Genomic DNA, 12,171 nt, shown 5'->3' with positions numbered 1-12,171 from the left:
TTTGACTTCCAAGTGGTTGTAATTCCAAAGCTATTTTTCTATTCCTGAGAACTCTTGTAAATTGAAATAACCCGTCAGAATGGAACTCGCCATCATAAAACATTTGTTAATTGTAGGGTGACATCTTCACATTGCCTGCTGTCTTACGTGGTGAGAAGTAGTTGACCGCTCGGCAATAAAATTGAATATGGGGATACCTTGACTTCTGAATTTAGTTTTGTGACTAAAAAACACTTGTATCTCAAATCATCTTTCCCCACTGAAATGAATGAAAATACACTGTACTAAATGTATTGATCTCTTCCAGCCAAAAGGTCATGTTTTTTTGTAAATAAAATTACTACCTGAGGCTAGTATCATATCCATCCATTTTCTGAGCTGCTTATCCTCAAAAGGGAGTGCTGTAGCCGATCCTAACCTTCATTATTTTACATTAAATTTCATTACATTTACATCGATCATTCTGTTTCCTTTCACGTTACACCGAGAAGACGCGCGTTAATCGTTGTTTGTCAACATGTACGCCCTGCGAATGTCGAGCGACACTTCCTGGGCGTACCCTGCCCCGCCCCCTACAGTCAGCTGGCGTAGACGCCAGCTCACAGAGGGCTAAAGTAAAGTAAAAGTACTTGGTATTGCAAAGCAACACCCTCGAGGGTGGCGTCTGTGTGTTAGACGAGTAGGAGCGCAAGGGTTAACATCTGACCATCTGCGGGAGCAAGATGCACATCTTGCACTTCTAAAAGCTTAGCACCCCCACGCCTCTCTCTTCCGACCCCCACCCTCTCTCTCTCTCTTTCTCTTTTTCCGCCTTCTGGGACTTAAGCAATGAAGTGTCTACATGTCCACGCCTCCGAGAGTAGACGCACGCTTGCAGTATATATGCAAGCCAAATGACCACATTCGGCGTGGCCTATGAAGCAACGTGATGAGAGTCTCAGTTATGGCGCCTGTTGACGAGGAAGAGGAATCCACATTAATAGCCTCCCCATCGTGTCCACATCTGGTCAGATATGATCGTTTCCTGCTGTATGCGCGTTTGAATTCAATTTACATCCTCGTGCTGATACTTTATAGCGGGGGTCTCAGAAATGCGGCCGGCGGGCCATTTGCGGCCCGGGAGATGATATTTTGCGGCCCCCACCTTAATATGAAATAAGAATGGAAGTTGAGTTTTATATGGATGGCGCTTTTTACAGTGTTGTGTGCGGAGCAGACCATTCACGGTGTGAAATCGACCGGGCTTTATGCAAGCAGTGAAAACAAACCATTCTGGGTTACTCCAACACTCTCAAAACATGCATGTTCTGTTAAATGAAGACTCCAAATCAGTATTTCCCCACCTTTATTGCGCTGAAGCATTTATTATACAGTACATCTTGACGTGTTGAAGAGTCACTGAATACTTTGATTTTGGAGGTTTCCGTGCGAGGGGGCAGACAAATCCAGCTTGATGGTTGGTCGACAGATTGTGTCTATTTCTCCTAAGATGAGGTCATGAAGACACACAAAGGAGTAGTTATCGTCTGCCTCATGCAACAGCCCCCCCCTCCCCCAAACCACATCTTGCTTTGTCTCGCAGCAGAGTTATGACACAATATCACCGATATCAAACGGAGAGTCACGACGTGGGCTTTCTTATCCTAACACTGGGCCCAAAAAAATTACATGAGGTTATAATTAAAGGGGAAATCCAGTGGTTTGCATGAACAATGTATCCAAAAGGTCATGTAATATCTATATTTTTACAATGTGATGTTAAATCCTCTCTGATTTAATAGCGTTTTGAGAAGATTTTTATCAACAATTACGAATTTACAGGGGCGCTGCCATTTTCGTGAGTCACATGACCTACGTGGGCGGATGTGGCGTGTACCGTGCCGTTCCAAACGCTTGATTACATGGGACACCATTTATGCGTACCTCTGATTTCTCGGATTTATCCTCATCTGATGAAGAAATAGCAATATCGGTTGATCGGGAAGACGGAGGAATACTTCCATACAGATTTGAACCTGCGGCTGTAAAAAATGTTCAATATTCGGATGGTTCTTCAGGCGGAATGCCACGGAGTCTGCCTGCTCGGAGGCCGAAGCGCGACATAACTGCGTAAACAAAGGCCCCCGGGAGCTCCGGGACGGCAGCCGCGGATGGTTCTCCGGACGGGAATGACGCAGGAGTCTGACGAGCGAGCTCCGGCGGCGGACTGCGAGCCGAGCTTCGGTGTCCGGGGAGGCCGTTAGCCGAGCTTCAGGGAGTGAGCTAACAGCCTCCCCCGGACGCCAAAGCTCGGCTAACGGCCTCCCCGGACGCCGAAGCTTGCCTGACGGCCTCCGCCACTGAATCTCGGCTCGCGGCCCGCCGTCAGGGCTCGCTCGTCAGACAAATGGTGTCCCATGTAATCGAGCGTTTGGAAAGGCACGTTACACATGACCTACGTGGGCGGATGTGAGGTGTAACGTGCCGCTGTTAGCTCACTCCCTGAAGCTCGGCTAATGGCCTCCCCGGCCACCGAAGCTCGGCTAACGGCCTCCTTGGCCGCCGAAGCTCCGCTAACGGCCTCCCCGGACGCCGAAGCTCGGCTCGCGGCCCGGCAACGGAGCTCGCTCATCAGACTATCCATCCGAATATTCAACATTATTCTACAGCCGCAGGTTCAAATCTGCATGGAAGTATTCCTCCGTCTTCCCAATCAACCGATATTGCTATTTCTTCATCAGATGAGGATAAATCCGAGAAATCAGCGGTACACATAAATGGTGTCCCATTTAATCGAGCGTTTGGAACGGCACAGTACACGTCACATCCGCCCACGTAGGTCATGTGACTCGCGAAAATGGCAGCGCCCCTGAAAATTCGTAATTGTCGATGAAAATCTTCTCAAAACACTATTAAATGAGAGAGGATTTAACATCACATTGTAAAAATAGGGTTACGTAATACATGACCTATTGGATACATTGTTCATGCAAACCACTGGATTTCGCTGTCATATAATTCAAGTGCGAAGGCATATTTTTAACAATGTGGCCTGTGGTTGCCTGACGACCACCCCAGCGTGTACAGTACCTGCAACCCTCGTGAGGACAAGCGCTATAGAAAAAGGATTGATTTCTCCCTTACACAACACATGAACAGTGCATTCATTCAGCAGTTCTGTCGTCTGGGGGTGGGGTTGGGGCTGCTGTAACAACCCCCCCCCCCCAAAAAAAAAAAAAAAAAACAAATCTCACCATGTTCAGGAACTATAAAGAGAAACACTAAAAGCCCCACTATGTGGCAATTCATTGTTTACACAAACAGGAAGTGTTAACCCGCGTCGCCTACTGGAAGTTTTGTGCTCGGCGTTCGTGTTGTTTTTTTTTTTCTTTCTTTCTTGCGACTCGCCCTCCCTCTCCATTCACTTGTCCGCCGCGTTTTCCCCGCGCCCTCCTCTTCCTCCGCCTCGGCTGTGGAATGTGCATCGCTGCAGTATGCAGCCGGAGAGCGTGGTTAAAGGGCCGCCGGGCCGCGCGAGCGCCGTCTGTGTTTTCGCGTTTCTGCGTGGGTGCGAGGGAAATAAAAAGTGGGTGTCAGCAGGAAAAACGAGAGGGGGCCAGAGCCATTCGGGGTGGAGAATGTGCTGCCCTTCGCTTTGGGTGTGGAGACGAATGACGGTCTGAGAAGCGGCAAAGCACATACTGCGAGTGTCCTTGTGACTACAGTCAACCAAAATACTAAGTTCAAAAATAAAATTCCATTTTTACTGATGTCACACTTTTTCCTGAATTAGCCACACACCACTGCGCGCCGCCATTTAACCTCTCAACCTAACGCGTACCCAGTCTTCAAGTCTCCAAAGTGTTCTCGGTAACTATGTTTTTGTGGACTTGCTAACCATCAGAGAGCCTTCTTCTGACTTTTTTTCGACAACTCCCGCCAGTTCGCTGAAGCTTTGTCCAGAGTTGCTAGTCGGCGCGCTCCTCAAAGCCTAGCGATCCGGTACACAAGTCCAGCTGCATAAGCGGGAACATCGTCTAACGCTTCACGGAGACTTGCCCGGCAGCCGCGGACGGGAATGACGCGGAGTCTGATGAGCGAGCTCCAGTTGCGAGCCGCTAGCTGAGCTTCCAGGCGGCGGAGGCCGTTAGCCGCGGATGCCGAAGCTAGGCTACAGGCCTTCGTTTAACGCTTCCGACGAAAGACTTTGGACGTTCTGCGACTCTGCGCTTCACGGCGACTCGGCTTTGTGGACGATTGCCCGACGCTGCTATCCCGCTGCCCGGTCTCAACCGCCATCGTGCTGATGTGTCGCCGAGCTAAGCTAACAAGCTTACTCGATACTCTTTACATTACAGTTAAGATCCTTTTTTGTCTGTCACTTTTTTTTTGTGAAATACTGGATTTGTTTATTGTTTTGTCTTTTTGCCATTGTCATCAAATTTTACACAAATAACAAACATTTAGCTTTGGTCGCGGTGAGCTAATATACAGGTTTTACTTTTTGGAGAAAAAAAATGAAGAAATGGAGTTTGCCTTGATATTAAAAAAAATAATATTCCACCGCCTTTCGTTTTCCGCGTTGGCATACACGTAAGTGCTCCTCCTTCGTGGTTTCTGTCACATAGAGTAAAATATCAAGATACTGCGCCTTTGTTACGTAGTCCTGAGTCCCGTGATGTGTGCATGCCACGTAGCCTAACAGTCAGTCTGGGCTGGATGTGCTGTCGGGCGCATCTTCAATAAATGCGCTTAGAAACATAATGTCGTCCACTTTGTCTATCTATGAGTAACCGAGCTCAGGGCTGGAAAATGGCCGCCGTTAGAGGCAGCCCAACGTGTGACGTCGCGTGAAAACAACCCATTGTTGTGTCTGTGTCTTCTGAAAATGCGAGGGGTATTCAAGAATATGAGTACACTGTATTAACCTGTGAAAAAATACACTACCGGTCGGTCGCCAACAATGGCCTCTAATTTTTTTAACGTAAGTTGGGCACTTAGCGTACCTCGTGTTACCAATAGCTGTTCTGGCCTGTTTCTAAGTTGACCCAAACACGGAGCCTCTCCTCCCTGTCTGACCTCTGACCTCTACTGGAATGTTCCAGCACACTTGCTGCTTGCCGTCAAGCCGGGCTCTTATCAACTGGTGAGGCAACTTCTTGCGATTTTCTTTGCGCCGATGCAAGTGGAGAAAGAAAAGGATCGGTGCAAATGAGAATTTAATCAATAGGGGGCGCCATATTGTTGTGTTACACAGCCTTGAAAGAGGAGTGGGGGGGTGGGAGCAACCCTGCCATTGCCTAAATTTTCTTAAAATGCACTTCAGGAAATACTAAGTTAAACATTCTCTGCAAGTTGTTTTTCCCCCGTTAGCGTTAATCGATATTATACTGTAATTACTTGTTTATTAACACAATTATATTTTGTTATTTGGAGGTATAGTCGAGCAGCTGGTAAAGCATTGGCCTCACAGTTCTGAGGTCCCGGGTTCGATCCCAGCCCCGCCTGTGTGGAGTTTGCATGTTCTCCCTGTGCCTGCGTGAGTTTCGTCCGGTCACTCCGGTTTCCTCCCACATCCCAAAACATGCACCATTAATCGGACACTCTAAATTGCCCCTAGGTGTGATTGTGAATGCGACTGTTTGTCTCTACGTGCCCTGCGATTGGCTGGCAACCAGTTCAGGGTGTATCCTGCCTCCTGACAATTGACAGCTGGGATAGGCTCCAGCACTCCCCGCGACCCTCGTGAGGATAAGCGGCAAAGAAAATGGATGGATGGATATTTTATTATTTAGCTATAGCTGTTTTATTTTTGTTGTTTTTCATCCCTGCTTTAAAAAAAATTCTAGAGCATTTCTCAAGAATTTCTAAAGAACTATAGAACTTTAAGTACTATATCATTTCTATCGAAATTATATAGAAAATCATAAAAGTTCTATAGAACAAGTTGTTCTGTACAAATTCCATAGATTTCTATAGAATTTTTTTTAGCAGGGATGACAAGACTAAATGTTGGGTATGATTTATTTTATTTATTTTGTATTATTTTTATTATTATTATTATTATGGAGAAAATAAAGTAATATCGGAGAACGGAGTGCATGAAGGTCAGGATACGCCCACCTCTGTCATTGGTCAAAAACGAAGAAAAGTCTTCTGATACTGGAATCTCATTGGATAACGCAACACGGAAGCGAAGTGGCGAGTGATCGATTTTTATGAAAGTCCTTTTCACCGCGTTGAAGTGGACCGCAGCAGTCAGCTCGTCGTCCGAACGTCCGACAAGACGCATATCCCTCTTGTCCCGATTGTTATTTTATCCACTTTCGTCCGATAATGGCCGCCTACAAGCTGGTGCTCATTCGCCACGGAGAGAGCAACTGGAACCAGGAGAATCGCTTCTGCGGCTGGTTCGATGCCGACTTGAGCGAGACGGGCGAGAAGGAGGCGAGGAGAGGCGGGCAGGCCCTCAAAGGTGAGCGACGTGCGAGTTTTATTCTCGATTAACAAATTTGATTCTATCTGCACTACAGTCCGCCTCAATTCCACACAGAAGATGAAAAAGTGTATCTTTTCGCGATTGACATCCGATTCAGATTATGGCAAATAATATTTATATTCGTCATCCATCATTTAAGAGAAATACGTGATATGGGCTGTGAGAGTTAATTTGCGATTTTTGATTTGTGCCAACTTGAAAATGATAAGATTCTAAACCATCAAAAATGTATTCTGTTGGTAATCTGAGAAAAACATATACAGTCAAAAGGTAATTCATTAATTTAGTAACATTGTTCTTATTATTTTTTGATTGTCTTGCTCATGTTGCCAGTATAGTTCTGATAATGCACTCAAAATTTAGCTTGCCGTAACCATTCATTCATTGATTCATTTTCCAAGCTGCTTATCCTCACGAGTGTCCCGGGAGTGCTGGAGCCTATCCCAGCAGGAGGCAGGGGTACACCTTAAACTGTTTGCGACAACAGCCTCACGCATAATCACATCTGGGGGGGGCATTTTAGAGTCTCCGATCTATGCATGTTTTTGGGATGTGGAAAACGGAGTACCCGGAGAAAACCCACACAGGCACGGAGAGAACATGCAAACAACCACAGAGGCTGTATCATTATTTAAAGTGTGTATAAATTTTTTTGGGGGGTCACCCTGTACTTAGTCTGAGGGTCTTTTGCCACTTGTGATGTGCAGAGGTGAATACATCCAGTGTTATTATGCCATATAATTTTCCCAGTATAGGAATTATATAACATGCATAAACAGGCTTTTACTTCCTTATGACACACCTCCATGGGATTATTAAAAAAAGTAAAAACATACTGCACTCCCCAGCAAGTGGAGACATGCGTGCCTTGCCACGGATTGTGTTGAATTGGGCGACACGGTGCGACACTGGTTAGAGCGTTGGCCTCACAGTTCTGAGGGCTGGGGTTCAAATCCCAGCCCCGCCTGTATGGAGTTTGCATGCGCTCCCCATGCCTATGTGGGTTTTCTCCAGGCACTCCGGTTTCCTCCCACATCCCAAAAAACTTGCATTCATTGGAGACTCTAAATTGTCCTTAGGTGTGATTGTGAGTGCGACTGTTGTCTCTATGAGGCCTGCGATTGCCTGGCGACCAGTTCAGGGTGTACCCCGCCTCCAGGATACCCGCAACTATTGTGAGGATAAGCGGCGCAGAAAATGCCTGGGCGGATGTATTGAATTGATAGAAGAGTGTCGGCCAACCACATAATTCTTAAAAACCATATTGGAATTGTTGTAAAACCAAAAATGTACATTGAATAAGTGCCATGGCCCAAAAACGTTACTTGCAGACGAGTGATAAAGAATACAGAAAATATGAATTTGTTACAAAATATGAATTAACGTCTCCTGTTCTTAAACCCCGCAGACGCAAACTTCGAGTTCGACATCTGCTACACGTCGGTGCTGAAGAGGGCCATCCGAACCCTCTGGTTGGTCCTGGACGCCATCGACCAAATGTGGTTGCCCGTGCAGCGCACCTGGCGCCTCAACGAGCGCCACTACGGCGGCCTGACGGGCCTCAACAAAGCCGAGACGGCGGCCAAGCATGGCGAGGCCCAGGTGAAGATCTGGAGGCGCTCCTTCGACGTGCCCCCGCCCCCCATGGGTCCCGAGCACGACTTTGACGCCGTCATCAGCAAGGTGAGGGCAGGATGCAGATGCCATGCGGGGGGGGGGGGGGGGGGGGGTGCTCAACTGTTGGTTTGTGACGCAAGAGTACACATTGAGCAACCGTACTTGCGTAAACCTTAACAAAAGAGGAGACTTTAACTTGACTGTTCAGGCTACAAAACCCGACGAAATCAGCAGCAACGTGACCCGTTGCTCTTTAGCTGCGGGAGTTTGGATGGTATTGCCTAATAGCACGTGTGAGGAGTTAATATATGACTGCAAAGAATAGGTTAAAGTTCAGCCTCAAAGTCAGAATGGATGCCGAGTGATCCGTCCTACCGTCATTTCCGGCCTATAACGCGCGACTTTTTTCACACGCTTTCAACCCCCGCGGTTTATGCGGTGATCCGGCTAATTTGTGCGTTTTTTCTTACGGCCGCAAGGGGGCACTCAAGCGGGGGGAAAAAAGGTACGAGTGAGACCGGTGGAATATATGTGCCGAGGAAGTAATTTTTACCGGTCCGGCCCTGTTAGCGCTGCGCTAGCGTGTTACTGACGTGTCTCGGTGATTTTTACCAGTATTTTTATTTATTTTTTTTAACCAGCTCTGTTAGCGCGGGGGCGCTACTGTTAGCATTAGCGCGGCGGCGCTAGCGTAAAACTCTCTGTGTACCGTCTTTCTTTGTAAATATCTCAATGTGGGTGTCAATGTGGGCCCTTGCAGCTTTTACACAGCTGCGGCCTATGTATGTACCAAAGAGTATTTCCTTTACAAATGTACTCGGTGAGGGTTAGAACCGCTGAAGGCCGGGAATTACGGTAGTTCAAATGTGACGGGATGGCATTCAAGCAATAGCAAGTAGAAAAGCACCCATTGGCCATTTCCACTGCATTAGACATTAATTGCACATTTGACATTTTATTTGTTCCCGGTGCAGGATCGGCGCTACGCAGACCTGACCAAGGCGCAGCTTCCCACCTGCGAGAGCCTCAAGGACACCATCGCGCGGGCCTTGCCCTTCTGGAACGAGGAAATCGCCCCGCAGATCAAACGGGGGAAGCGAGTGCTCATCGCCGCGCACGGGAACAGCCTGAGGGGCATCGTGAAGCACCTGGAGGGTGGGTAGACGTCCACCTTGACTCAAGGGCCCCAACTTTCAAGTCCATTTTTTTTTTCTTCTATTTTTACATCACGTCACGGGGGAAAAGGTGACCTACATATCGTAATTCCCGGCCTACAGAGCGCACCTGATTATAAGCCCCACCCGGCAACATGCAGCAGCTACACAGTCGCAACACGGTAGGACAGCACGAACAGGGGCAGCTAACGCTAGCACGGCGCTAATGCTTGCGGGGCGCGAACAGGGCCGGTTATAAAAAAACAGTGTGTTTTAAGCACATTAATTTCTCTTTTGGGTATTCCATTATCTTAACGCAAACCCACAATATCATACGCCTTGATGCTGTGGTGTGTTAATCCTTTAAGCATTGGATATTTGAACACCTACTATGCAGCGACACGAAGACAAAAAATACATAGTTATATAGTATTTATTATTTGCTTGAAATGACCAATATTACTGCAGCGCACTGACAAACCGAATTAACCACCGTAATTCCCAGGCTACAGAGCGCACCTGGTTATAAGCCTCACCGAGTACATTTGTAAAGGAAATACCATTTGGTACATACGTAGGCGGCAGTCGAGTAAAAGCCAAAAGCGCCCACGTTGAAACCCATGACAGTACAGAGTTTAACGCTAGCGGTGCCATGCTAACGCTAGCGCCGCCGCGCTAACAGGCCTGGTTTTAAAAAAAAAAAAAAAAAAACATACCTGTAAAAATCACCGAGACACGGCAGTAACACGGTACCGCAGCTCTAACGGGCCCAGACCGGTAAAAGTGACTTCCTCGACACATGTATTCCACCGGCGTCACTCTTAACTTTTCCGCTCGAGTGCCACCTTGCGGCCATTAGGAAAAAAAAAAAGCAAAAATTTGCCGCATCACTGCATAAACCGCAGGGTTGAAAGCGTGTGAAAATAGTCGCGGCTTATAGGCCGTAAATGAGGGTGCGTGCACACAAAACAACTTGACATAAAACAGAAGGTAAACGAAAAGAGGCAACTTGTCTAACGGTTGGATTAAGTCTGGGTCGATCGGTCGGGACTGCAGAGTTGGTTGCATCTGATCTTTATTAAGGGTTCCTCGTTTGTACTTTGAGTGGTGGCAAGTGTGTGGCCGTTCCGATTGAAGAGAAGTTTCAATGTGATTGGCTAATTCCATTTACAAAGGGGTGTGCACACTTATGCAACCAGAAGATGTCAGTTGTTTATACTTTCCACTTAATCTCTTTTTGTACAGTTTACAGGTGACATTATGTGTGGACTTCCTGTATCCATTGTTTGTAAACAGAATACAAAAAAACTTTTAACATCCCTTCCCTAAAAGGACGTCACAATATCGTATCGATTTTTATTGATTTCTTTTTTTTTTTTTTTTTTTTCTTGTGCTGCTTTCCGTGCAGGAATGTCGGACGCGGCCATCATGGAGCTCAACCTCCCCACCGGCATCCCCATTCTGTACGAGCTGGACAAGAACCTGAAGCCCGTGAAGCCCATGCAGTTCCTGGGAGACGAGGAGACCGTGCGCAAAGCCATGGAGGCCGTCGCCGCTCAGGGCAAGGTTAAGAAGTAAAAAAAAAAAACAAACAAACAAACAAAACACTTGGATCACTCACAACGAGTCTCTTGATGTCACTAATCGTTGTGTGTTTAGTTGGAACACTGTAACGTCCTTGTGCTGGGGAATTAAGTCAATACAACGTTGTTAAGACGGTAAATAAAAGGTTCATTAATATGAAACACTCAAAAATATTATTGGACTTGTGTTCATTTGTGCACTTGATTATGTAATTAATGATAAATTACAATAAATCGATGTTTTAGGCCTCATACAATTGTGTGTTTTAAATTGTAATCCATAAATGACGTTTGAATGGATTTTGATTCTGAGAATGACTACATGATGGACGGATTACTCAGAAAAATGTGTATAACGCACATTGAGAATGGAATTTTCTGTCTGACATATTCCGAGAATAATGCGAAATTATCAGGTTTTCTGATTACAAGTAAAATGCACGCTTTTATCGGCGCATTGGCCTCACAGTTCTGAGGACCAGGTTCAAATCCCGGCGCTGCTTGTGTGGCGTTTGCGTGTTTTCCTCGTACCTGCGTGGGTTTTCTCCGGGTGGGCACTCCGGTTTCCTCCCACGTCCCAAAAACATGCATTCATTGGACTCTAAATTGTCCCTAGGTGTGATTGTTGTTGTTTTCTCCATGTGCCCTGCGATTGGCTGGCAACCAGTTCAGAGTGTACCCCGCCGCCTGCCCGGTGACAGTTGGCATAGACTCCAGTACTCCCATGCACCCTTGTGAGGATAAGTGGCTCAGAAAATGATTGGATGACAACGAGTATGCCCTTATCCTGACTTAAAAGAACAACTTTAAATGGCCACTGAATTTAAAAAAAAAAAAAAAAAGGTTAATGTGTGTTATGTCATTAATGTTAATTGTGTTATCGTTTCTGGAATGTTGTCCTATGGTGAATATGAGTCCTGCAGTGCTATGACTACTGAGCGGGTTGCTGTAAAACATGATGGCAAAACATAAATAATCCAACCATTTGTCTAACGAGTGTTAATATTCTCTCATGTGTAATGCTGAAAATAACATTAAAGATGTATCGCATCTCTGTCTTTCTTTCAGTTCTTCATTTTAGCTGGAGATGAATTCAAGAGACTCCTTGGGGTGGGCGTAGTACTGTATTTAACTTTGCGTATAGAGCTCGTGCACCTATGTCATCAAATCACGTCACATGTCCGCAAGGGCCGGTCTCGCAAAGCATGTTTCAATGCTAGGTCGGTTGGAGACAATGCGAAAATACGTCTTGTCGCACGACGCCCAGAGTTTTGTCCGATACCGTTAAACATTTAGAAGGTGATAATAAACGAAGGTCTGCATTGTTCTCAAATGAGTC

At 46.4% G+C, this 12,171-nt stretch overlaps 1 protein-coding gene across 1 annotated transcript; it reads left to right on the top strand.

The window, feature by feature from the left end:
• Positions 1-6,168: 6,168 nt before the first annotated feature.
• Positions 6,169-11,890, top strand: LOC133510135 (phosphoglycerate mutase 1-like). The gene is made up of 4 exons (XM_061837852.1): positions 6,169-6,454; positions 7,887-8,161; positions 9,070-9,250; positions 10,658-11,890. Exons 1-4 carry the CDS (start codon positions 6,316-6,318, stop codon positions 10,825-10,827), a joined length of 765 nt encoding a protein of 254 aa, XP_061693836.1. The 5' UTR covers positions 6,169-6,315; the 3' UTR covers positions 10,828-11,890.
• The last annotated feature ends 281 nt before the right edge of the window (positions 11,891-12,171 follow it).

The sequence above is a fragment of the Syngnathoides biaculeatus genome, chromosome 12 (genome assembly GCF_019802595.1).
Source record: "Syngnathoides biaculeatus isolate LvHL_M chromosome 12, ASM1980259v1, whole genome shotgun sequence".
In the NCBI taxonomy this organism is placed as follows: domain Eukaryota; kingdom Metazoa; phylum Chordata; class Actinopteri; order Syngnathiformes; family Syngnathidae; genus Syngnathoides; species Syngnathoides biaculeatus.
The sequence above is the reverse complement of the archived record's forward strand: the minus strand, read 5'-3'. Positions and strand labels throughout refer to the sequence as shown.

Coding starts and splice junctions, on each gene's coding strand:
- LOC133510135 (XM_061837852.1), top strand. CDS start 6,316: ATGGCCGCCTACAAGCTGGTGCTCATTCGCCACGGAGAGAGCAACTGG. Junction 6,455..7,886: donor AGGCGGGCAGGCCCTCAAAG/GTGAGCGACGTG, acceptor TAAACCCCGCAG/ACGCAAACTTCGAGTTCGAC. Junction 9,251..10,657: donor CATCGTGAAGCACCTGGAGG/GTGGGTAGACGT, acceptor CTTTCCGTGCAG/GAATGTCGGACGCGGCCATC.